Source organism: Trachypithecus francoisi, unplaced genomic scaffold (genome assembly GCF_009764315.1).
Source record: "Trachypithecus francoisi isolate TF-2019V2 unplaced genomic scaffold, Tfra_2.0 Lachesis_group18, whole genome shotgun sequence".
NCBI classification, from domain to species: Eukaryota; Metazoa; Chordata; class Mammalia; order Primates; family Cercopithecidae; genus Trachypithecus; species Trachypithecus francoisi.
Window position 1 is genome coordinate 65,127,679 of NW_022681463.1, and position 26,488 is coordinate 65,154,166.

Consider the following 26,488-nt stretch of genomic DNA (forward strand, 5'->3'; position numbering starts at 1 on the left):
TTTTAGTGGGGTCCTCCGTGATGACTGGCAATCCGAAGCCTGGTCCACTTCCTTCCCAGTGTATCAGTGTCTTGCTCTGATGCCCAGGCTGGAGTGCAGTGGCATGATCATAGCTCATTACAACCGTATACTCCTGGGCTCAAGCAATCCTCCTGCATCAGCCTCCTAAGTAGCTCTCCCAGCACTTTGAGAGGCTGAGGAGGGAAGATTGTTTGGACACAGGAGTTTATGACCAGCTTGGGCAACACAGTGAGACCTCCTAACTGCTAAAAATCAAAAACCTGGGCATGGTGGTGCTCGCCTGTAGTCCCCACCTGTCACCACTTTGTTAACCTCCATTGCTTTCTTGACCCACTGTACATTGGCTCCTGCTGTGTGGCACTCCTCTGAAATATTCTTTCAACAGTCATCTATTCCTTTGAAATTGACAAGTCAAATAATCATTTCTCAGTCCTCATCTATTTGGCTACTCCCTTGGCTTCCAAGATACACATCTTCTTGGCTCTTACCAGCTCTTTCTCAATCGCCTCCACTTGCCACTTTTTTTGTTTTGTTGTTTTGAGATGGAATCTCGCTCTGTCTCCCAGGCTGGAGTGCAATGGTGCGATTTCGGTTCACTGCAACTTCCGCCTCCTGTGTTCAAGTGATTCTCCTGCCTCAGCCTCCCGAGTAGCTGGAACTACAAGTGTGCACCGCCATGCCTAAATTTTTGTATTTTTAGTAGAGAGGGGGTTTTGCCATGTTGGCCAGGCTGGTCTCAAACTCCTGACCTCACACTTGCTACTTAAATATTAGGTTGGTGCAGTTACTTTTAGGTTTAATTTAGGTTGGTGCAGATTCTTATTGATCTATTCCCTTTCCTTTCTAAAAATATCAATGTTGCGGTCTTAGACACAGTTTTAATTCCTGGTTCTATGAATCAGTAGTGGTGAGACCTTCAACCCATTTTTTTAACCTCTCTGAGCCTCAGCTTCTTATGATTTGGTGATAATGTCTACCTCAAAATGTTGTTAGTATTAAGTGAAATATGGTATAAGTGCCCTAGGATAGTGATGGGCATATAGTAAGGGCCCGATGTATGGCAATTTTTTTTTTTTCTCTCTTCCTCTCCTTGTAAACATTAGATGATGGAAGTTAAAAAATATAATAAAGGGTGTTTAACACAATGTACAACTCAACAGAAGATGGATTCTCCCAACATTAGTTGTTTATCATGCTTAGAAAAACCTGGGTGAAAATGCAACTTTTATATTGCTCAACTGGGAATGGAGAAAAGGGAAATGAGTTTTTACATGTATTCTTCAGTGCTTTCATATCATAACGCTGATTTTTAGTGCTTATTATTTCAGAAATTTTGAAGAATCTGAAGATGAGTTGAGAGATGAAGTAGTAGAATCCTTAAAAAAACTTGCTACTTTCAAAGAGGAAGAAAAAACAGGAGAGGCCTCCAGTGCCTCTAAGGACTCTGGAAAGTCAAGTGAAAGACAGGGGATAAGTATGCAGACATCTGAAGAATTAAGTGAAGGCTTGGAGAATATTTCTACTACATCTAATGACCACATTTGTATTACAGATGAAGACCAAGGAACATCAACAACTAGTCAAAATATACAAGTGTGATTATTGTACTTTTTCTTAAGTAATAAGTTAGTGTCTAGTGTCTATTACCTATAGTATTTATTTGGGTACAAGTCATAAATGCTCATTTACTGTAAGGGTTTTCTAGCAATCTCAAGGATTTATTTTTCTTTCAATTTAGGAAGTAGAACTAACTTTTGAATATAGACATTAATATTTTTACTTTAAAGTTTCTATTAAGAAATCTTAGGCTGGGCAATCCCATCACTTTGGGAGGGCAAGGCGGGCAGATCATGAGGTCAGGAGTTTGAGACCAGCCCAACTAACATGGTGAAACTCTGTCTCTACTAAAAATACAAAATTAGCCGGGCGTGGTGGCATGTGCCTGTAATCCCAGTTACTTGGGAGGCTGAGGCAAGAGAATCACTTGAACCCAGGAGATGGAAGTTGCAAGTGAGCCGAGATTGCGCCATTGCACTCCAGCCTGGGCAACAAGAGCAAAACTCTGTCTCAAAAAAAAAATAAATAAATAAAAAAAATAAAAAAATAAATAAATATATATATATATATTTCAGCTAATGTATGTGGTAGGCAGAGTAATGTGGCTCAACACTTCCTCTAAAACATGTCCCGTCCTAATCCCCAGTTTGTGAATACGGCAAAGGAGAATTAAGGTTGCAAGTGAAATTGTTTGCTCATCAGCTGACCTTAAAATAGGGAGGTTATCTTGGTTTATCCACGTGGGTGCAGTGTAATCAGAAGGGTCCTTACAAGTGGAAGAGGAAGGCAAAAGAGAAAACCAGAGATATGGCAGCATGAAAAGGACTCAGCCTGATGTTGCTGGCTTTGCAGATGGAGGACAAGGCTACAAACTAAGAATTCAGACAGCCGCTGGAATCTGGAAAAGGCGAAGAAATGGATCTTTCCTAGAGCCTCTAGAAGGGATACAGCCCTGCGAACATGTTAATTTTAGCCTAGTGAGATCAGTTTCACACTTCTGACCTGCAGAACTGTTAAGGTAATAAATTTGTGTTAACTAAGTTTGTGATAATTTGTTAGGACAGCAATAGAAAACAAATACAATATACAGGTTCATTCATTTAACATAATCTGCTATTTTATAAAACTGTGATTTTGAAATTTCTTGTATTGAATACACTTTTTTGAAGCTGATGTTGACACAGGAATAAGGCAATTGAGCAAGAAGAATAAGGCATGGTGTGTTAATTATGCACTAAATGACCATGACCATTTTGTCTTACTGGATTGGTTTCTAATAGTTTCAAGTGTATAGGTTAAGGGCAGGGACTATATCTGGTCTTTATATCTTACAATGATCTTTTCATATACAGTTATGAGCACAGTGCCAGAAATCTTTCTTGAATTAATAAATGCTAAAACATTTCCTCATTAGGACTGTAAGCTGTTTGGTGCAGGAAAACTAACTTTTTTTTAATTGATCATAACAATTCCAACGTTGAACATGGCCTGGAGCTTAACAGATGTTTATTTAAATATTAAGGAGTATGTCTGGGCTTAGGAAGGAGAGGGTGGTTATATTTCAGGGTGGTAGAATTCTGCCTGAAATATGTGCTCTACAATAAAAGTAAAATGTCTCACTGATACACTGTTAAACTGAGAAAACAAGAATGAGGTAAGGTTTGTCAGATGATTTCTAAGGTCTGTTTACTATTTACATTTCATATAATTTTCATTAAATGTGGAGAATGCACGTCGTAGGAGTCACCTGAGCTATGTTCAGTTTTTTGTGACTATTTCCTGATGTCTGACTGACTGTTCTTTCAACTTGATGTAGAGTTACAGTCTACTCTTTTAGGGAGAATGCTGTTTGTTCACATCATGAGGCTGTATTTAAAATGTTCTCACTATTGTGTTAGTTTCCAACTGACACATGGCCTGAGAGATTGCAGTATCATTAATTCTCCAACTGTTTTGGTGCTCAGGGTGTGCATATGTTTATTTACTGTCAGGACTAGTTCAGACATAGTAAAACTGCTAGTGACTTCATGTAATCCTTTTTCTGAACAGTATTTGAAAGCAAGGGAAATGAAACACGATCCCTAAAAACCTCAAACATCCAAACAAGTCAATTAAGTGCAAAAAAAAAAAAAAAAAGTTTAAGGTTGGTAAATAAACAGGCCAGGTGTGGTGGCTCACGCCTGTAATCTCAACACTTTGAGAGGCTGAGGCAGGAGGATCGCTTGAGCCCAGGAGTTCAAGACCAGCCTGGGCAAGATAGGGAAACACCCATCTTCAACTGCCCCTCACCAAAAGAAAAAAGAAAAAAAAAAGCTGGTGTGTTGGTGTCCACCTCTGGTCCCAGCTATTCAGGAGGCTGAGGTGGGAGAATCACTTTAGCTTCACCCTGGGAGGTTGAGGCTAGTGAGCCATAATCCGTGATCGCATCACTGCACTCCACCTTGAGTGACAGAGTAAGACCCTGACTCAAAAAAAAAAAAAAAAATGGTTAAGCATGTCAGGTTACTGGGTTTGCTCCCATGACAAGATGCTTGGCTAAAGTCTATTTTAGGTAATAGTCACCAAGCTTTACTCAGCAATTTTGAATTCTTTGCTGTAAATTGGAAGTATTCACTGTGATAAGTATACATATCTGCAACATTTTCAACTGGTTTTAGTCCCCAATTCTAGACCTTACCCATTTCACACACACAATTAGCTAAATCATGTTCCTGAGGCATGGCTCTGATTACTTTGCTCTGGCTTTAGCCTTGGCCTCATCTGTTAAACTGAAACTGTTTATCAGACCTGTATGCATTAAAAAATTTTTTTTCTTAGAAAAATCAGCCTCTTGCTAGCCATGTATGATAGCTATCAAATTGATCATTCTGTAAATAGTAGCAATAAGTGTATCAACACTTTGACCTCCTGCGTGTCTAGTAACATTTGCATATAGTCCAAGTGAGCACACAGCACCAGAATATTGGAACAGATGCATCTCCAAAGCCAAGGGTTGCCTTACATTTAGAGTGGGAAAAGAGGAAAATGAGTTAGCAGAGGAGCAGCCGGGGAGGGGAGGTAAATTACAGGACATAATTTGCTTCTAAAAATTTGTGTAACATGTTGTAGTTATATAATTAACTTTTCTATTGTACTGATAGATTTGGCACAGACATACTCTCATTGTGAATATATATGAATATATCAGTTCTAGAGTCTGGGGTTTATTTACATAAACACAAATATTCTTTATTGATAATCACACTGGTCTCTATCTCATAATTTTGCCTATAAGATGACCTTATAAAATCCCTCAAGAATTATTTAAATCAAGTGTACGAAGCTCTGCAGTTTGTTATGCCCAAAATATTCATTAAAAAGTTTATTAAACCTGACAGCCTCTTCTTAATGTTTCACAGGCAAGACAAACTTTTATTTTTCTTTCTTCTTTAATTGGCATATGGAACTTGGGAATATTAGTAGAACAAGGAGACTATGTGAGGCATATAAAAGGAAAGAATCCAAGAGAATGAAAAATCACTTCTTTAAATAATATTTAGACACAGACTTTGTATCTATTAGATCTAAATCATGTCTAAATACAAATTAAATCATATTTACAAATAATAATTACACAAAACCTATGTAACATATACTTTATAGTACACAACTGTAAATAAGAATACAAATCTCCACTGCTGTGGGTTCAAAACATAGCAGGCTTGGACCACTCAAAAATGATGTCTGAGAGGAACAGTCATCCTGAAAGTTCTGCAGACAGACGCTAGCGGACAAGCCACTTTGACACTTTTCATGCTATCATTCAGAAAAAAATAGAAGACATATACCACATTACGAACACTGATAATCAACATATATGCAAATTATATCTTCGAATGACATATCTGTGATGTATGAAAATAATTTTAAAGAAATAAGCTTATAGTTTATGGAATCCCAGAAAACTTTTTCTTCCTTCACTACCTCCTCAGGAATAAGGCAATTGAGTGGATAACAGTTTGAATCTTACTTCAAAGTGTAGCTACAAAGTAAGAAAAAGCACTGGGCCAGGAGTCAGAATATCCAGGTTATAATCTTGATTCTTTCATGGAACAGCTTTGTGACACTGAAGGAGTCTACTAAATTCTTTAAATTGTTCTGGTCTGTAAAGCTGAAAATAAGAGCGAACTGGGCTGATCTGTAGTGTTCCTTTCACTCCAATTTCTACCCGTCTTTTTCTAAATGGAATCATCTCTAACACAAAGTTACAATGGTGTGTCAGAACATCCTGTGACTGGTCTTCTGTTTGCTTTTTGATCTGATGACAGATGGCCTGGAGACGTATGAATAACATAACTGGGAGTAGATAAGCTGGCCACATTGATGAATGACTGAGAGAAGAGTGTAAAGGAATAATGTACCCTTTCATTTGCCCCTTAACACAAAGATGAATTAGGCTATGGATGGGGTCAGTTCACTGAACTAGAAAGGATTATATATGCAGAAAATGCAAAAGCTATAGGTTTTTACAGCCGTATCTGCTCACACATATATTCAATTTTCCATGCTAGTTATTCAGGATAGAAGGTGCATTAAATTTATACCAATTCCTAGCTACTGGACTAGTAACTAAGAATCCACATAGAGTTGTAATGCATTAATAAAGATAGGATTATAGAAGACATTTAGTATGTAATGCTCCCTTTAAATAACTGTCATAATTTTTTTTTTTTTTTTTTTGAGACAGAGTTTTGCTTATTGCCCAGGCTAGAGTGCACTGGCACAATCTTGGCTTACTGCAACCTCCGCCTTCCGGTTTCAAGTGATTCTCCTGCCTCAGCCTCTCAAGTAGCTGGGATTACAGGCACCCGCCACCAGACCCAGCTATCTTTTTTGTATTTTTAGTATAGACAGGGTTTCACCATGTTGTTCAGGCTGGTCTCTAACTGCTGACCTCATGATCCACCTGCCTTGGCCTCCCAAGGTGTTGGGATTACAGGCATGAGCCACTGTGCCCGGCCCTTAACTGTCATAATTTTCAAAGTACTTTCATCCACTTTCCATCTCATTATTCCAACTCCAAAAGGTAGTAAGGACTGGAATTAACAACTCCAGATTACAGATGAAGAATCTGAGACTCAAAAAGATAAAGGAGCAGTTTTAGTGTCAAAAGGTCAGAAGTTTGTAAATAATGAAGCTGAAGGTAGGCCCAGATATGCTAACTGCTTGCCCAGTGCTCTTTTCAAAATGCCACCTTGCCATCTTACAATGCGTTATGCTGGTAATAGATACCCTGTGGATGTATCTGTATATCACATCATCACTGTCAGAAAAACAACTTGAGGTTCTCTTGAATGACTTAAACCTGACTTCCCGGCTGAGATGCGGTACTGTCAAGGGATAACGAGACCCACACAAATGTGCTGACAGCACTAAACAAAAACAATTTTCACCAGTACCTAGTATGGAAAGGACTGCTGGCAGCACCTTGGCCTCTACTGCCCTACACACACCTATAAAGCATCAGTCAGTCCCACTTCTTGACTGTATGCTTTGAGAACATGATTACACAAGTGTGTTTACAATTTTTTTAAGGAAATCATTAGGTATATTCAAAAGGGTCATCCACTGTATTGTTTAGAATGTAAATGTACCAGAATTTTTCTGTGTTCTAATGTCTGATCAATTCTAAAATGCTAGTCAATTAATGGTCATCCATTTTCTTTTTTTAAAAATGTGGCTCAACTACATGCAATATGCTGAGCCAGTTTTGGAATCCACCCTGTAGCAGAGTAAAACTGGACCAAAGGAAGTAGAATCAGGACTCCTGGCTGTTACTTTTCCAGCTACTCAACCTACAGAGTTTTTCTTCAGCTCTTTATTGTGACGTGTGGTGATTCGTTTTGGATTCCACTGTATGACAGACAGGTCTGACCTTGAGGAAGACTGGTAGCCCACATCCTCTGCTTTTATGGGCTTAATGATATGACCTGGCTTGGTGATGACCTTGGGAGTAGTCAGCTTTTGGAAAGCCCTCTGGGTGTTCCATGTGGATCCTACAGGGGTCTGGATGGTCCTTTCAAATTGCCGATGGTGGGTAAATGGATACGGAAGCACTTGTACCTGATGAGCTGCTGCGTGGATGTTGCGCTTCTCACTGATAATCACATTTGGCAAATTCTTATCTTTTCTTGGAGGACCCTCAGGGGCTTTGAGAAACTGGCGTCTTTTCTTGGTACTAGGCTTTAGGCCCACACCACCCCACTCGCCCCAGCCAGGTAGTGTCAGGTCCACGTCCTTTGGCTTACTCGCCTCCACAGCTTCTCTCTTCTCTTTCAAGAAATTTCTGATGACATCATCCCCAGCAAAAGCTTCCTTTATCATCTGCCTTTGGTCTCTCTCCTCTTCATCTTCCAGCTCCTCTATTGTTGTGGGAACTGCCAAAGACCTCACAGAAGGAGACTGCGTGGTTAGGAGGTTCTGTAGGTCAATCAGTTGCTCCTTCTCTTTCTTCTCCTTAGGGGCATCAGGCGGATTATTTGGGGTCCTCTCTGACTGCTGCCCTTCTAACACAGGTCTGGGAAGCTCCTTATTTTGAAAACAATCTTCTTTTCCCAGCTCTTCTAGCTCTTCCAGAGTTTGTACTCTCTCTGGCCTCTGTAGCAACAGAGGTGCCTCTTCTTCTGGGGCAGGTTTCTCTCTCTGGACCTGGGGAACAGTCCCTTCTGAACTTGCTTTTTGCTTCCTGGACTGATGGTTTTCCTTCAATTTCTGAGATAGTGCCCTCAATTCAGACAGCACCTCCTGGCTGCTAGAATCTTTTCTTTCTTGAATGCCTGCTGGCTCAGCATCCTGGTTGAGCTCTGATCTTTTTCTAAGGGATTGCCTCTCTTCAAAGTCTCTCAACAAAATTTCTTCCTCTGCCACTGGTCTTTCTTCTCCCTCACTTTCAGAAACCTCATGAGTCGCAGGCTCTGGCAGTTGCTCAGGGTCCTCCTGTGTTGCAGCCTCTCTGGTGTCACTGGTGCAGTTTCTGAGCATCCAGGGATTTGGTCCGTCCACATTCATCTGCACTTCATTCACTACATGGGGGACAAGGAGTTCTTCCACTTCTTCTGTGCATCCCTTCTCTTCCTCAATCTCAGAGGCTACCTGGAGTTTCTGTGTCAGTTCTTTGTTCTTGGCCAACTGTTCCTGCATAGCTTGGCGAGCCTCCAGGTCATATTTTGCCATAATTGCCTTTGACTTGGCCCATTTCCCACTGTTTTGGTGCTTAAGGCTCATTCTTTCCATCATTCTGGCATTTTCAAATTTTTCCACTTCTTCCAATGCCACAGTTGGATTAACCTTCTGCAGCTGCTCCAACTCTTTTGAGGCTTTCCTGGCTTTACCTTTCTTCACGGCTTTGTGATACTTTTTACTTTTGATTTTCTTCTCTCTTCGAGCCTTGGCCTCATAGTAGGACTGCAGGGCCCGAGCCCGCTGAAGCTCTGCTCGGTGCATCTTTGCCTCTTCCAGGTTCATGGCTCGGAGAGAGGCCTTTTCCATGGGAGTCAGTAAAGGGTCTGTTACTGGCCGCTTGTTCTTATGGAGGAGGTTAAAAATTTCCTGCTCCAGGGGAGTTCTTGCCTTCCAGCCACTGAGCGCATGTTCAATGGGAGCAATGGCTGGCTGCTCCTTCCCCAGGGGAAAAGCCAGCTGCTCTACCTGCTGGTTCTTCAGGACGATAGGGTCCCATTTAGAGAGGACTCGTGAGGTTTTACCGAATGCTACTTCTCTGTGGATCTGTTCAATCTTTTCTTTGTTAAGAGGTAACTCCAGCACCTTCTTTGATTTGACTCTATTCAGTTGCTTTTTCACAGTGGCCAAAGACGAAGAAGTTTTAACAGGCTCAAGCAGATCTGCAAGGACCAGCTTTTCTCCTGATCCTTCAGAACTGACATTGAACTCTGACACTTTCAGACTAGCCTCAGACCTCTCAGCCAATTTCCACCTATTCTTTCCATCAAGGAAACTGATTGCTTCCAGAAGTTTTTGATGCTTTCTCTCTCCATCACTGTCCCCCTCATCTTCATTCTCACTCAAGGGGCAGTTTTTTGACAAATCCACTAATTCTTCCTGTTGGCTCAAAGCCAGAAGGCTCTCCACAACCCGGTTCACATTCATCTCAGCAGCCAGCTTCTCTCATGTGTACCAAGAATGGAAGCTGAAGGCTAGTCATCCATTTTCTTTTCAACACTTCCTTTTATTCTAAAAGGAAATTTTCTTGTCTGTTTTCTAAAGTAAAATGATTTGACAAATGAGATTGAATTTAGAAAAATATTTACATATGAAGGTGTTTAACCAGTTTATATAAAATATCTTTAATTTTCCAGATATGGCATTACTTAAATAACTTTTCCACAGATGATAGGAATGTCACTTCAAATTCCTGATCAGAGAATCTGCTTACAGATGCACGAGCACTTTTTCTGATTTGGAGTCTCTTTTCTGCAGACATGGAAAGAATGTGAGCAATAGTTTCAGCATAGTCTTCTTCACTCTCAGCCAGAAAGCCAGTTATATCTCCTTCATGAGGAACGACAATGTCAAGCTTTGGGCCCCCTGAATTGTGTGCAAGGATAATTGTGCCAGCTGCCATACACTCCACAACTCCTGAGAAAAAAACAAAAATCATGTAGTATTTTAAGTTTTTGAGTGTATTCACAAGAATGAGGATGAACAGAAATCTTCAAAAATTTTAAGGGACTTATGAGAAAATTAAATGTCTATATGTCTAGACATTTGCTTATTTAACTTCTATAGTACAAAATAAAATAATTTTAAGTTTTTTAGTTTTCAAAGCTTCATAATAATACTTTTCTTTTTTTTTTTTTTTGGAGAGATAGGGTCTCACTGTGCTGCCCAGGCTGGCCTCTAACTCCTAGCCTCCTCCCATCTTGGCCTCCCAAAGTGCTGGGATTTACCAGCGTTAGCTACCACACCCAGCCTGCTGCTTTATTCTTAGTTAAAATAGACAAGTAGATGGAAGACTAGCCTATTAAAAAAGATATATTGCAGATAATTAAAAAAGACTAGAGAATGTTAGCAAGATGGTAGAATATCAACAGGTATTAGAAAAACAAAAGGAGTAAAAAGATATCAAAAACAATTTTAATAGTTCAAATTACATTAGCAGAAAAAATAAAAAATGTGAATCACCTAAGTGAAGCATACTATTGCCGTGCTTATGTTACTGACTGGATTTCTGGCATATTTGAGACTACTGTGTGCCCAACAACAGTGCTGAACTAAATGAAAGTTGTGGTTAGTTTCTGCCAAATGATACACATGAAATATAAATTAATCTAGCCAGCCTTTCTTAGCTGTATTCCTAGGAGAATTAAGCCCTTCAGAGAATGATTTAAGTGACTGCTTTCCCAATTATCTGAAGGATGGTACAGAGCTGATATCATCCTGGATGTATAGGAGAGAAATTAAATAATTCCAAATGTTTCTACAACAGTGGTGAAATCCCTGCAGAATAGAATTCAGTAGCTCATATCGTATTCTGCTTGAGGCTGGAGAGCATCCTGTACTTTCTCAGAGACCTTCATCTAATCAATTTTACCCTTTCCCTCTCTACTGGCTCCTTCCTATCAGCATTGAAGCTAGGGCGCCACATGCCTCTCCTCAGGTCCTGCAACACCCACCCCTAGTCATTGTCTCTTCTCCCCGCTCCGTACTTCACAAACTTACTGAAAGTGTGGTTTGCACTTACCAACTCTACTTGTTCACTTCTGAGTGCTCAACTTTGGATTTTTGCTCATAGTTTGACTTTGCTTCTACTTCTCCCTTAAGACTGCTCTTGCCCAGGTCACCAGTGACTGCCTTACCTTCCCCAGCATCTGGGCAGCATCGGAATCTGTGCCCTCTTCATTCTTCTCCAAACACTCTCTTCCTTGGTTTCTAAGACACTGCACTTGGCTGGCTCTCCCCCTTCTCCATTTCTTCTCCCCATTTCTCAGCTGTTTCTGTTCTCTGTATTTTGTACTGAGAGCCTCTTCTCACTCTGTACATATTCCCCAGGCGATCTTATCCACATCCATGGGAGCTTTGATAACTACCTGCACAAGGACAATCTGCATTTTGTATTTCCAGACCAGATTCCTCTCCTCAACTTCAGACTCCTATTTACAAAACCACCTCCTGGACGCATGCCCTCACATGTCCCACAGATGAACTCAGACTCTGCAGGTTCAAAACTTGGCTCATCAATGGTATCTGCTCTTGGATTTCCCCTCTGGGAGAAAGCCAACACCATTCTCAGAGCTGCCCAGCTCCCAAAACCCTAGGTGGTCTTCTCTTCCTCCCTCATTTAACACATCCAGTTAATCACCAAGTCCTGGTCAATACACTGCAGAATGTCTCTCAAGCATGTTCACCTACCAAGTTCAGCTCACTAGTACCTCCACCTGGGCTGCTACAGTAGGCCGGCTCGCATCTTACTGCCTTTCCAATCTTGCTCTCCCAGCTCTTCACTGATCCACTCCCCATGTGGCCAGAATGGACTGCAGAAATCAGAAAGCTTTTGCATACAATACTTAAAATCCTGCCGTTCTTTTCCACTGGCTTAACCTGGCCCATATCACCTCTCTGTTGTCTTCCTGCTTAATGTTCCTATTGATGCATCTGTTGTCACTCCTGTCATAGTGCTGTTCCCTCTGCTGGAGACTCTCCCCTCTCTCCTGGCTAGCCTCTAATTATTGTTCGGGTCCTACTCAAGTGGTCACATCACTTCCTTGGGCACCTGTTCTCTGCCCGCACAAGTCTGTGTTAGGTTTCTCTTTGGCACTTTCACATCACCCTGCACTTCCTTAGCATAGCACCTGGCACACAGCACTTGCCTGTGTAGCCTGTTGGTTCCACCAGAGGGCAGGAAGCCTCTGACAGGCCAAGCAGCTCCCGTCTCCACCACATCCCTAGCATCCACCCAAGTGCTCAGCAGACTGAATGTTTAGTAAGTTTCTATGCAAGGAAGCACAGCAGGTCAGATCCCAGGCAAAAGGTTGGGTCAACAAGTTCTTCCTGAATGTCTGGTCCTAGTACTATACTACTAACTAGGAGTGAAAAAAGTATAAGAGAAATTGTAGTCTTAGTTTAGGAAGTGTCACTTTTATGCTATCCTCATTTCCTCTAACAACTAACAGTGTGAGGCACAAAGCGCTTGAGAAATACACATGGACCCAAATTAAACACAAAGCAGTACTTGGTTTTACAGCAAAATGTGTGCTTAACAGGTCAGAATAGAGATAGTAGTTTGTGCCAGAATAAACGAGAGGCTAAAAGGCAAGGAGAGTTAAGTTGAAGACTTATGATGTGATCTGGCACAAAGAGGAGGGCCATTCCATGGTGAGGGTAGAATCAATAAAAGACTAAACGAGTTACTATGAGAAGTCCCTATGCAAACAGCGGTTCTCAACTTTTGATGCATAACAGAATCACTTAAGCAGCATTATCAAAATACATCTACCTGGGCTTTGTCCAGAGATTCTCATTTGGCCATTCCCTAGGATGTGGGTAGGCCCAGGAATCTATACCAGTAAGTATGTAGCGGGGTTAGATGGGGAGAGAAAATGTTGCTGTTAAGAGCAGGGGCTATCTGGGTTAGAATCCAGGCTCTACCATTTACTTACTGTGTAACTGAATTTGAGCAATTTCTAAACCTTCCTGTGCCTGAGTTTCCTTATTTATAAAATAGGAATAACAATAACACCTATCAAACAGGGGCTTAGAGGGGCTTAAATTAGATAATATACGTAAAAAAAGGAATTGGTCAATAAATACTAGCTGCTATTGTTAACTACTTAGTCTCAAATGAGGAAAGTGTATTTGGTGGACGAGGGGAAGAGAATTAGGGCAAGATGCAGACTTCCAGAGTTTCATCATTTTATCAAAAGAATCTAAAATGTGTATCTCATGGCACCAAACAAGTTGTTTAAAGGCCAAACTCACCAATCCCAAAATGCTCGTTCCACATGGTATGCAGACCAATTGTTGCTTCAGACAAATAATTCTTTAATTCATCAAATGGAATGTTTATTTTAAATTCCACATATTCTTGAACTCCTAAATCCTCAGAGAGCCTTCTCAGTTGGTTTACCCTAAGTTCATCATCTTTGTTACGACAACCTCCAATGAGGACAAGTTTAAGAGGAGATGACTCAACCATCTTCTTATTCAGCAATTTAGCAAAGGCTCTGATCTGCAATGGATGATTCTTTTCCGGCCTAAACTGGCCAACAGAAACCAGCAAATGTCCTGGAGTCACCTTTTTCTCATGTAAGGGAATATCCAGAAATGTCTGCACATCACAAGGTGGATAAACAATGTTAGTGCAATTCCCAACTTTCCATAGTGACAGAATATGGTTTAGTGTCCAAGAAGAATTGACCATGACTACATCACTGCAAGAACCAACAAGTCCATAAATAAAAGCAAATAAATAGTAGTAGATGAGCTTTACTTTGCTGAGAAAAGGATTCCTGGTAATGAAGGCTGCATTATTAAATCCAATATTTTGATTCTTCACTACAGAGAGCATGTCGGTGCTGATAGTGGGATAATGAACATAGCTTCCAACTTGGCAACCCCCTATATACTTAAACAGAGGAAGTGTAAAAGCGTATCCCATTGAATCGACGTAAACATCAGGAACACACTGCATTAGAGCTTCCCAGCCAAGAAAAATGGATCCTAGACTTTGGCCCAGCAGTGTGAAGTGAGGATACAGTGAATCTTCCACAAGATAGCGTTTCCTTAAAAAAACAAACTGCACTGGGTGGATTAATCTGATGTTAAATCTTCTGAAAGCACCTTCTAGTATCTGTTGACCGCTGACATTAACATCGCCGGTATAAACAACATAAACTGCTTCAGGATACCTAAAATAGAATGTAATGGTTAAGAGTGTATTAAGTTACAAAAATTAGCCAGACATGGGGGCACATGCCTGTAATCCCAGCTACTCAGGAGGCTAAGGCAGGAGAATTGCTTGAACCCAGGAGGTGGAGGTTGCAGTGAGCCAAGACTGTGCCACTGAACTCCATCCTGGGCGACAGAGTGAGACTCCATCTTAAAAAAAAACCCCCAGAGACTGAGAGCGAAGATCACGCCACTGCACTCCTGCCTGGGCAACAAGAGCAAAATTCCGTCTCAAAAAAATAAATAAATAAATAAGAAAGAATATATTAGGTTAAAATCAAGCAAAAAGTTGTAGATAACTATTTTTTTACAGTCATAAAGAAGATTTGATTTTTTTTTTTTTTTGAGACAGAGTTTCACTCTTGTTGTCCAGGCTGGAGTGTAATGGCGTGATCTTGGCTCACAACCTCTGCCTCCCGGGTTCAAGTGCTTCTCCTGCCTTAGCCTCCCGAGTAGCTGGACTTACAGACATGCACCACCGCGCCTGGCTAATTTTGTATTTTTAGTAGAGACAGGGTTTCTTCATGTTGGTCATATTAAAAATGATGTTTTCTACATTTTTTATTGAATTAGAAGTATAGTCCTTCAAATGAGACTGTGACATCTAGTTTGCCATTTCCTCCACTGAGGGTTTCACACAGAATAGGCATCAACAATAAGTGTTGATTTATGAATGAGATGTTCTAAAGAAATACTAAAAAATTTTGACAGTATTCTTAGTAAAAAATGCCATAAACAAGCATTAAGATTCAACAAACCTGTCTTCAGAGAGGATCACAGTACTAAAGCAATACACAGGGTTTTTATCTGAAAAATGCAAAAAGGCTTTAAGCTAGATCTTGTGCCTATATCACAATTAGATATAATTAGTATGAAAATATCTAAAAGTATATTCTTATGACTTGTAATGCTTTGGTCTCTCTCTGTTTATAATTATTCTTTGAGTCATAAAACATTTATTGGCGGGGTGCAATGGCTCACGCCTGTAATCCCAGCACTTTGGGAGGCCAAGGTGGGTGGATCGCCTGAGGTCGGGAGTTCAAGACCAGCCTGACCAACATGGAGAAACTCTGTCTCTACTAAAAATGCAAAATTAGCCGGGCGTGGTGGCACATGCCTGTAATCCCAGCTACGTGGGGGGCCGAGGCAGGAGAATCCCTTGAACCCAGTAGGCAGAGGTTGTGGTGAGCCAAGATCATGCCATTGCACTCTAGCCTGGGCAACAAGAGTGAAACTCCATCTCAAAAAAAAAAAAAAAGAAAAAGAAAAAGAAAACAAAAAACCCATTTATTAGGCATCTAGTATGAGATGCCAGGTTTTGGGGGTATGGAGATGAGAGAGAATCTTTATCTTCAGAAGCTCAGTCCAGTGGAGAAAACAGACATGCAAAACAAATAACTGCAAAACTGTGTGCTATGCATTGATAAAGACACCCACAGGATGCTGTGGAAGCCTAAAGGATGACAATCTAACTGCTCCTCTCTGGCCCCTTCCCAGTCACTCTTTACCCAGCAGCAAGAATGAGCCTTTTAAAATGTAAAAAAAGATTGTGATCTCCAGTAGCCTAAAAATGCCCACAAATTCCATTTGCTTTTTTCCTTCTTTTTTTTTAAGACAGGGTCTTGCTCTGTCTGTTGCCCAGGTGGGAGTACAGTGGCATGATCTTGGCATATCGTAGCCTCTACCTCTCAGGTTCAAGTGATTTTCATGCCTCAGCCTCCTGAGTAGCTGGGATTACAGGTGTGTGCCACCATGCCCAGCTAATTTTTGAATTTTTTCAGTAGAAATGGGGTTTTGCCATGTTAACCAGGCCGGTCTCAAACTCCTGGCCTCAAGTGATCTGCCAGACTTGGCCTCCGAAGATGTTGGAATTACAGGTGTGAGCCACTGTGCCCCGCCAGGCCACAAATTCTTTGATACTTCTCCCATTGAGAGGTGACATCTAAGTCCCCTCCCCTGGAATAACACTGGGCTCTGTGACTATTTTGACCAACAGAATATGGCAAAAGTGACATTGTACCAGTTTCCCAACATAGACTCTAAGGGACTGGCAGCTCCTACTTCCTGTCTCTTGGAATGCTCATGCTAGGAGAAGACAGCTGTCATGTACGGAGTCCAACCAGCCCGAGACTGCTATGTTGTATGCAAGCCCAACTAAGTCACATGAAGGAGCTCCTCAGTGAGAGAGATGCCCGACAGCCCCCAGCAGTTCCAGTTATCCCAGCCCAAGAACCAGAATGTGAGTGAAAAAGGCTTTAGATGGCTCCAGCCCCAGCTGCCATCTAATTGCAACAGTATGATGGAGACCAAACACAGCAGCCCCTAAACTACATCACAGAACAGTAACCCCAAAACTGGTTTACTATAGCCCTTAGAATAACATCTAAACTACTTTCCCTGATCACTCAAGTCCTGTGTGATCTGGAACCTGCTTCCGTCACCTCCCTCCCATGCTCTCCTTTGCCCTCCAGGGTGCAGCCAAACTGGCATTCTTTTCTTTGAATATGCCAAGCTCCAATAAGCCTTAGGGGACTTGCAGTGGTTGTTCTCCCTACTCTGAATTCTCTTTTCTCATTTTCAGTCTTTTCATAAGGCAGGCAGTTTAGCATATGGTTCAGAACATAGGCTCTAGTGCCCCAGTTTTCTTCTCTGTCAAATGAGGATAATGGTAACAACCACATAAGGTTGTTCTGAGGATCAAGTGAGCTAACACATGTAAAGCACTTCAAACAATACCTGACATACAATCATCACGCCATGAATGCAGCTGTTTTTGTCATTCAGATTTTGGTTAAGTGTTATCAGAGATTTCCCTGATCACTCGATCTAAAGTATCAAGACACTCCTATATTACCCTATTTTAACTTTTTATATAGCACTTCTCACTATTTGATATTTTTCTTCTTTGTTTATTATCTTGTCTCTTTCAACTAAAATCAAACATCCAGGACAGAAGGAGTTGATCGATCTTGTTCCCTTAATCTCAACCCCTAGAACAGTGCCTGACACGTAGCCAGGTCCCCAGTAAATACTGCTAGGTCGAATGAAAAGTGCACTGTAGCCGGGCGTGGTGGCTCATGCCTGTGATTCCAGCATTTTGGGAGGCCGAGGAGGGAGGATCACGAGGTCAGGAGATCAAGACCATGCTGGCTAACACGGTGAAACCCCGTCTCTACTAAAAATACAAAAAAAAAAAAAAAAATTAGCCGGGCATGGTGGTGCGCGCCTGTAGTCCCAGCTACTTGGAGGCTGAGGCAGGAGAATGGCATGAACCTGGGAGGCGGAGCTTGCAGTGAGCCGAGATCGCGCCACTGCACTCCAGCCTGGGCGACAGAGTGAGACTCCGTCTCAAAAAAAAAAAAGTGCAGTGTACTATGTGTTGAGTTAGGAAAGACTTGTAGAAATTAACTGGAGAGAAAAATATTATTTCAGAAGAAAAAAACACTATACAGAAAGGGAATGACTCTATAGAGAGAGCATGATGTGTTTGGGAAGCTGCTCCTTGTTCTGCATGCTGGAGATGCTCCTTGTTCTGCATGTGTGTGAAGGAATGGGGAGGGATGAGAAACACGATGTGGCCAGAGCAAGAGAAAAAGTATCTTCCAAGTCATATTAATGATTTGGTTTTTTTATCCTTGTAGATGGGTTAGGAGTAATACAGGCTGCTGGGGACTATGTGTACAGATATCATGAAACTTTACTGTTGCCCTCAAGAGGTAATCTGGTTAGAGAAGAAAAAAGTAGTATCAATGAGAGTAGGAAAAGCGTCATGGAGTTGGGAATTAAGATAATTCTTTGTATTTAGGCAGTTACAGAAGATGGCAGAGCAAATACAGGGGTAGGGGCTGGAAGCTAGGATGCGCCAAGATTACAGAAAAGTATAGCTGAGCGAATTCTGTGTGAAGGCCTTGGCACTGAATGAAGGGTGCGTACCAGGGAGTAGGGTAACCATGAAGAATAAGAGTTTTCCTCGTATGATAAAATAATGGAACCTACTATGCTTTTTCCTTTCTAAAAGGGAATCATAAATATTTTTGGGGCATGGAGGTTGGAGATGAGGAAGCCTCAAATATTAAAAAATGTATAACACCATATTCCTTCTAATATGGTAACTTGAGACTATCCAGCTGGTAACGATATAAAAATTTGAGTCAAATAGATACTTTCATAAAGATTACTCCTGTGTGCCACAACTGCCTGAAAGTATTCAGACTTAAAGTGCTCTGAGGTACTTGGTATATTTCTGTTTATTACGTATTAAGTCTTCTGTATACACTCCCAAGAAAACTGGTTATTCCCATTAAATTATGCCATAAAGGGGCAGATGTTTTCCCCATCCACTGTCCATTTCTTTCTTTCTTTTTTTTTTTTTCCTTGAGATGGGTTCTCACTCTGTCACCCAGGCTGGAGTGCAGTGAGTGCACAATCACGGCTCACTGTAGCTTTGACCTTCCAGGCTCAGTCAGTCTTTCCACCTCAGCCTCTGGAGGAGCTGGTGCGCATCACCATGCCCAGATAATTTTTTGTAGAGACAGGGTTTCACCATGGTGCCCAGGCTGGTCTCAAACTCTTGGGCTCAAGTAATTCACCTGCCATGGCTTCACAAAGTACTGGGATTACAGGTGTGAGCCACCATGCCCAGATTTGTCTATTTCTTTATCATAGTAACTAAAATCAAATAAGATAAGGCATGCAAGCACATGAAATAAATATTTTCTTATTGAGGAACAGTTTAAAAAGGAATTCATTTTTTACTTTAGGTACTTTAGAAAGATGAGGCCGAGCACAGTGGCTCACGCCTGTAATCCCAGCACTTTGGGAGGCCAAGGCAGGCGGATCACAAGGTCAGGAGATCAAGACCATCCTGGCTAACATGGTGAAACCCTGTCTCTACTAAAAATACAAAAAATTAGCCGGGCATGGTGGTGGGTGCCTGTAGTCCCAGCTACTTGGGAGGCTGAGGCAGGAGAATGGCATGAACCTGGGAGACGGAGCTTGCAGTGAGCCGAGATCGTGCCACTGCACTCCAGCCTGGGTGACAGAGTAAGACTCTGTTTCAAAAAAAAAAAAAAAAAAGAAAGATGAATTTCTGGGTAATAATTTTTAAGAATTGGAACAATATAGCAAATTAGCTAAGAAAGATGGATACCTACTTTTTCTGCAGGGCTCTTAAAGCACACCATAAAACTCTTTCTCCTCCTCCACCAGCATTGCAGTATGGATGAAAAAATGCAATCACCATTTGATTTTTCCCATTTTTGCTAGTTGACACTAATTTTTTCTTTCTCTGTAGCAGCAGTCTGATTCCCCAAAGGACAATGAACAAACACACACATAAAGTTCCACATACAATTAGCCCAGGGAAGAATAATGAATAAAAAAACCTGAAATAAGAGGACAAAGTTGAGAATCAATGTGATATATACATTTAAAAAATTACAAATTGAAGTCTGCTTTTACATATCTACTTTATATATTAGTAATAAAGAGAGAATTGTCTTTAACAAGTCTGCTAACAAAATACTCAAGTGTGAAAATTTTAATTCTAATCCAATACTGAAAGGATAAGTCCCCTTTAATTCCAATTCCTGTAGCATATTACCAAATGAACATACTTTAATCAGCAGTAAAAATCAACACTGAATCCCCTTTCTCCTAACTTAGTATATATGTTATGGGATGAAAACAAATTTAACTATTAATCTAAACCAGACATGATTAAGAATGTGTTATATACTGTCATTTTGAGGGTCAGATGCCAAAAAAAATATGTCTTTTGAATGATCAATATTCCATTAAAGTCTGGTAAGACAGTAAATCTTTTTCATTCTGTCACTTCACCTCAGGAAGAACAATTTTTGGGATAAAGGAATGGAACTTAGATTTCTTCACTTCCATTTCGAGTTCTGTATTTGCTCTATTTACATGACCTAATACTACTACCTTCCCTTATGTGCCTCTGAATGAGCTGCCAAAAACCCACTAATGTTCTACTTAACACTCATTAGTAAACTCATTCACAAAGTGACTGTTAAAAGGTTCTCTATTACTGTCAGGTTGATTGAAGCTCTACAAAAGCAAGGGCCCAAGCTTGCTTGTACCATATCCCCAATGCCAAGTATAATGCCCGGCACAGAGAAGGCATCCAATGTAACAGATGCAAAAGTTTATTATCTCTTCAGATATTGCTTAAAATATGTTAAAATAAAATGTCAAGGTGCTTTTCTTTTAGGATTGCCAATACAGTTGGAACCTAACTTAATATTTTTCATACTCTGCCTATCCTTTATAAAGGATTTGAGGAGGGTTTATAAGATTTAAAAACAATAAAATGCCAAAAGTTAAATAATAAAAAGTCAGGACCAGGGAAAATAGAATAAAGATGGTGTGTATGTCGGGATGGTGGCTGATGATGGATACAGGTATGCAGGCTATATTTACATACACAGTAGTGAACACCAGATTGGGCTCTGGGCTGCTTAGTAGCCTAGGCAAATAGGGAGATGTTTTGTGTAGTTATATAGTTTATTACTTCGTTTTCACACTGCTGATAAAGACATACCCAAAATGGGGAACAAAAAGAGATTTACTTGGACTTACAGTTCCACATAACTAGGGAGACATCAGAATCATGGCAGGAGGTGTAAGGCACTTCTTACATGGCAGTGGGCAAGAGAAAAATGAGGAAGAAGCAAAAGCGGAAACCCCTAATAAACCCATCAGATCTCACGAGACTTATTCATTATCATGAGAATAGCATGGGAAAGACTGGCCCCCATGATTCAATTACCTTCCCCTGGGTCCCTTCCACAACACATGGGAATTCTGGGAGACACATTCAAACTGAGATTTGCGGGGGACATGGCCATATCATTCTGCCCTGGCCCCTCCAAATCTCACGTCCTCACATTTCAAAACCAATTATGCCTTCCCAACAGTCCCCCAAACTGATTTCAGCATTAACCCAAAAGTTCACAGTTCAAAGTCTCATCTGAGACAAGGCAAGTCCCTTCCGCCTACGAGCCTGTAAAATCAAAAGTAAGCTAGTTACTTCCCAGATACAATGGGGGTACAGATATTAGGTAAGTACAGCTGTTACAAATGGGAGAAATTGGCCAAAACAAAGGGGTTACAGGGCCCATGCAAATCCAAAATCCAGCAGGGCAGTCAAATTTTTAAAGCTCCAAAATGATCTCCTTTGACTCCAGGTCTCACATCCAGGTCACGCTGAAGAAAGAGGTGGGTTCCCATGGTCTTGAGCAGTTCTGCCCCTGTGGATTTGCAGGATACAGCCTCCCTCCTGGCTGCTTTCATGGGCTGGTGTTGAGTGTCTGAGGCTTTTCCAGGCACATGGTGCAAACTGTTGGTGGATCTAACACTCTGGGGTCTAGAGGACAGTGGCCCTCTTCTTATAGCTCCACTAGGCAGTGCCCCAGTAGGGACTCTGCGTGGGGGCTCCAACCCCACATTTCCCTTCTGTACTGCCCTGGCAGAGGTTCTCCATGAGGGCCCCGGCCCAGTGGCAAGCTTTTGCAACGTCAATTCTTGACTTCTGTGCACTTGCAGGCTCAACACCATGTGAAGCTACCAAGGCTTGGGGCTTTCACCCTCTGAAGCCACAGCACTAGCTCTACGTTGGCCCCTTTCAGCCACACTGGAGCAGCTGAGACACAGGGCACCAAGTCCTTACGCTGCACACAGCATAGAGACCCTGGGCCCGGCCCACAAAACCACTTTTCCCTCCAGGGCCTCCAGGCCTGCGATGGAAGAGGCTGCCGTGAAGGTCTCTGACATAGCCTGGAGACATTTTTCCCCCATGGTCTTGGGGAATAACATTAGGTGCCTTGCTACATAAGCAAATTTCTGCAGCCAACTTGAATTTCTCCTCAAAAAATGGGTCTTTCTTTTCTACTGCATTGTCAGGCTGCAAATTTTCTGAACTTTTATGCTCTGTTCCCCTTTTAAAATGGAATGCTTTTTAACAGCACCCAAGTCACTTCTTGAATGCTTTGCTGCTTAGAAATTTCTTACACTAGATACCCTAAATTATCTCTTTCAAGTTCAAAGTTCCACAAATCTCTAGGGCGGGGGCAAATGCCTCCAGTTCCTTTGCTAAAACATAAGAAGAGTCACCTTTCTCCAGTTCCCAACAAGTTCTTCATCTCCATCTGAGACCACCTCAGCCTGGATTTCACTGTTCATATCACTATCCGCATTTTGTTCAAAGCCATTCAACAAGTCTCTAGGAAGTTCCAAACTTTCCCACATTTTCCTGTCTTCTTCTGAGCCCTCCAAACGGTTCCAGCCTCTGCCTGTTGCCCAGTTCCAAAGTCGCTTCCGCATTTTTGGGTATCTCTTCAGCAGCAGCCCACTCTACTGGTACCAATTTACTATACTAGTTCATTTTCATACTGCTGATAAAGACATACTCGAAACTGGGAATAAAAATAGGTTTAATTGGACTTACAGTTTCACGTGGCTGTGAGGCCTCAGAATCATAGCGCGAGGTGTAAGGCACTTCTTACATGGTGGCAGCAAGAGAAAAATGAGAAAGAAGCAAAAGCAGAAACCCCTGATAAACCCCATCAGATCTCGTGAGACTTATTCATTATCACGAGAATAGCACAAGAATGATTGGCCCCCATGATTCAATTACCTCCTCCTGGGTCCCTCCCACAACACATGGGAATTCTGGGAGATAAAATTCAACCTGAGGTTTGGGTGCGGTCATGGCCAGACCATATCACATAGTTTTCACTGCCCACATGAAAACATACAAATTCATCAGAAAAGTAAATTTTGCTTTTTTTAGATACAGGGTCTCACTCTGTCACCCAGGCTGGAGTGCAGTGGCGCAATCATAGCAATCACTGCAGCCCCAAACTCCTTGGCTCAAGCGATCTCCTGCCTCAGGCTCCTGAGAAGCTGGGACTACAGGTGCGTGCTACCACACCCAGCTAATTAAAAAAATTTTTTTGTAGAAATGGGGTTTTTCTATGTTGCCCAGGCTGGTCTCAAACTCTTGGCCTCAAGTAATCCTCCTGCCTTGGCCTTTCAAAGCACTGAGATTACAGGCATGAGCTGCTGCACCTGGCTGGAAGTAAATATTTTATTGATATTTAGTTTTGAAATGAAGTTCTCATGTGGAATTTCCTATTGTGAACAAATCCTCATTTGTTCCTATTGTGAACAAATCTCATGTGGGATTTCCTATTGTGTACTTGAAGAGGTATCTGACTCTATTTGAAATCCCACATGAGCACTTTATTTCAAAGCTAAAATAATTGGTCTAAAATAATTTGGTCTTTATATTCTTTATACACCTTTATACCCTTAAAAATTTTACTGAAGATCCAATCTTTTGTTTACATCAGAGTTTCTCATCCTTGACACTACTGACATTTTGGACTAAATAATTCTTTGTTGGGGAGGTTGTACTATGTATTATATTTAGTAGCATCTTTGGTCTTGACCCACTAGATGCCAGTAGCACCCTCCCAATCAAAATTATCAGCTGGGCATGGTGGCTCATGCCTGTAATCCCAACACTCTGAGAGAATGAGGTGGGAGGACTGCTTGAGCCCAAGAGTTCCAGGCTGTAGTAAGCTATGATCGTGCCACTGCACTCCAGCCTGGGCAACAGAGCAAGACTCTATCTCTAAAACAATATAATTAAAAAAAAAAAAAAAAAACCCAGATATTGCCAAATGCCATATGCCTTGTGAAGGGCAAAAATCACCCCGGTTGAGAACCAGTGGTTTACACTGCTTATATCTACCAATATTTAGCATATAAGAAATGAAAACTAAAGAACTTTAAAATTTTTATGAATTCATTTGAAAATAAAAATTCTTTCATAACACATTAAGTGAATGTTTTTATTAAAAAACTATATTTTCCAACCCAAAAAAGAAATTTAACAAGAAGGGTGCTAAATTTACATTTTTTATTTACATTTTTTGCAAATCTTTTTAATGTCTGGCTTGATGTGAAACCAGACAGTGGCTCCTCTTTTCTGTTCCTGCATTCAATCTGTAGTGGTAAGTTGTTTTTGTTGAAGTATATGAAGAAAATTCAGGCTAACAGATATGTAGTAGGAAAAGGGAGTATATTTTAATACATATTGAGCTTACATTTAAAATATATTTAATTTTTCACCTAGTTACAGATATTTTTCTTTGATGCTAGACCACATGTGGCAAGGTACGCAATTTCTTAACGTCAGTTGCAATGCAGACTCTGAAACCCTATTAATGACCTTTTCACACTATTAATTAAAATCCACTATCACTTAGTTTTATCTGCTATCACTTTTGCACTTCTCAACATAGTAAAATAGGCAAATATTACCTTAATGTTATTATAAAAACAGATTTGTTGAGGACCCATTGAAGGGCCTTGGGACCTGCATGGTTCATGGAGAACAATTTGAGAACCACTGCCTTAAAGGACGAACACAGTCTGACAAAAGTGGTAAGATTCATCACTTATTTAACATTTGGAATATATGAATTCATAAAAGCAATACTACAGAGGACAGTTTGTTTTCTCAGGACAAGCTTTCAAAAGCTTATTTAAAATGCAGCTAACCCATATAATGAAAAGACGTTTCTGGCAATTCCTTCAAATAATTTAGGTGGGAAAATTAATGTGATAGGCTTTTCAAACTGAACTATTAAACATTTAACTTAAAAGCTGAATAACGACTAAAGTTAAACCTGTCCTTTAAGTCTGGTTAGTGAGTTTATTTAGCCATTATAATGTAAAGCACTGAGGAATATTCCGTATGGCAGGGAAGAACCAAAAGCCTCTGATAATAGACTTTCTCATTCAAAAGGTTTAAAGTAATGATTACAGAACTTGAAGTAGAGGGGACAAAAATGAAGAAGTGCCTGAACTTTTGAGAGAATTAGGTATATACTGCTATTTAGAAAGCTATGTGTTAATTATAAATTTTTAGCCTGAACAAAAATATATAGGTGGTAAAAAAAAAATAGGCAGGTAGAATATACTAGGCCTTCTGTTTTATTAGTGGAGGGCAAGGCATTTAAAATTCAGTAGTACTACAACAACAAAGGTGGAAAAAAGTCTGGGAGTTTTTTCACCAAAATGTTAACAGTGGCTGTCTCCGGATGGTAGGATTCCGGGGGGTTTTTCCTTTTACTCATCTATTTTCTAGATTCTTTTTCTAGAAGAAACAGCGTATACACGTAATTCAAATAAAATAATATTTTATGCAACTTCTTACATCAGTCATAAAAATTAAAATAACAGATTATCAAAAAGCAGATTCAACATACGTTTTATATTTAAGTGACGTGTTAACAATGGCAGTTTTGGTGAGTTTAAGAGGAGAAACTAAGAGATGAGAAGGAAGATCCGGTTTCTTTACTGAAGAGAGACATGATAGATTGGAAAATGTCTCGTAGCTCAATCGTAAAGAAAAATGAGGAATGAATATGAATAATTTATGACAGACTAACTGGAGTGTGAAAGAGAAAGAAAAAGCTGAAGCAGGAAAGGTAACTCGACCCCTCAGCCAACAGTGAAGCAGAAGAAAACCCGGTAAATTGAGTTTTTAAGACCTAGTCTATTCCAGTCTATATAGAATACCCCCAAGAAAAAGGAAGACTGCTCATTGGCCTGAGAAATTACCTTAGATTCATGACAAGGAAGGCCATTTACTCGCAAAACTGAGCTGCACTGGACAGGCAAGTACCACCACAGAAAAGAAAACGTCTGTGAGCCCCACGACCGGCTCCTCACCTCAATAACTTGCACAGGTACCAGCTCTCTTCGCCGTCCGCCATCTTCCGCCGACCCCCGAACTCAGGAAACGCTTCACTTTCCTTTTCCCTATTGGCTCCTGAGAAAGCGAGCCGTGCTCGCTCCGCCCTCACGGGCCAATTGCGCGTTACAATTGGTTGCTGGTAGCCGCTTCCCACGGCCTTCCAGCCAATAGAATATG

The 26,488-nt window shown here is 40.9% G+C and overlaps 3 protein-coding genes across 5 annotated transcripts in view; 1 reads left to right on the forward strand and 2 right to left on the reverse strand.

The window, feature by feature from the left end:
- NEK5 (NIMA related kinase 5) overlaps positions 1 to 1,620 on the forward strand; it is a 97,605-nt gene extending 95,985 nt beyond the window's left edge. The window contains exon 23 of the mRNA XM_033177640.1: positions 1,350 to 1,620. Within this exon, the coding sequence (XP_033033531.1) occupies positions 1,350 to 1,620 (271 nt within the window). The remainder of the gene's footprint in view (positions 1 to 1,349) is intronic.
- Positions 1,621 to 4,962: 3,342 nt separating this feature from the next.
- Positions 4,963 to 26,370, reverse strand: UTP14C (UTP14C small subunit processome component). 3 transcript variants are annotated; one of them, XM_033177637.1, is made up of 2 exons: positions 26,287 to 26,370; positions 4,963 to 10,212 (listed from the first exon to the last, which is right to left on the reverse strand). In XM_033177637.1, exon 2 carries the CDS (start codon positions 9,721 to 9,723, stop codon positions 7,408 to 7,410), a length of 2,316 nt encoding a protein of 771 aa, XP_033033528.1. In that variant the 5' UTR covers positions 9,724 to 10,212; positions 26,287 to 26,370; the 3' UTR covers positions 4,963 to 7,407. The 3 variants fall into 3 exon arrangements, with proteins under 3 accessions (XP_033033528.1, XP_033033527.1, XP_033033529.1); XM_033177636.1 differs by lacking the exon at positions 26,287 to 26,370 and adding an exon at positions 13,552 to 13,795; XM_033177638.1 differs by lacking the exon at positions 26,287 to 26,370 and having other exon boundaries at positions 7,288 to 9,485; positions 9,551 to 9,626.
- ALG11 (ALG11 alpha-1,2-mannosyltransferase) lies at positions 5,078 to 26,391 on the reverse strand. The gene is made up of 4 exons (XM_033177639.1): positions 26,287 to 26,391; positions 19,674 to 19,904; positions 13,552 to 14,480; positions 5,078 to 10,212 (listed from the first exon to the last, which is right to left on the reverse strand). The coding sequence occupies exons 1-4, from the start codon at positions 26,328 to 26,330 to the stop codon at positions 9,941 to 9,943; spliced, it is 1,476 nt and encodes a 491-aa protein (XP_033033530.1). The 5' UTR covers positions 26,331 to 26,391; the 3' UTR covers positions 5,078 to 9,940.
- Positions 26,392 to 26,488: the final 97 nt, after the last annotated feature.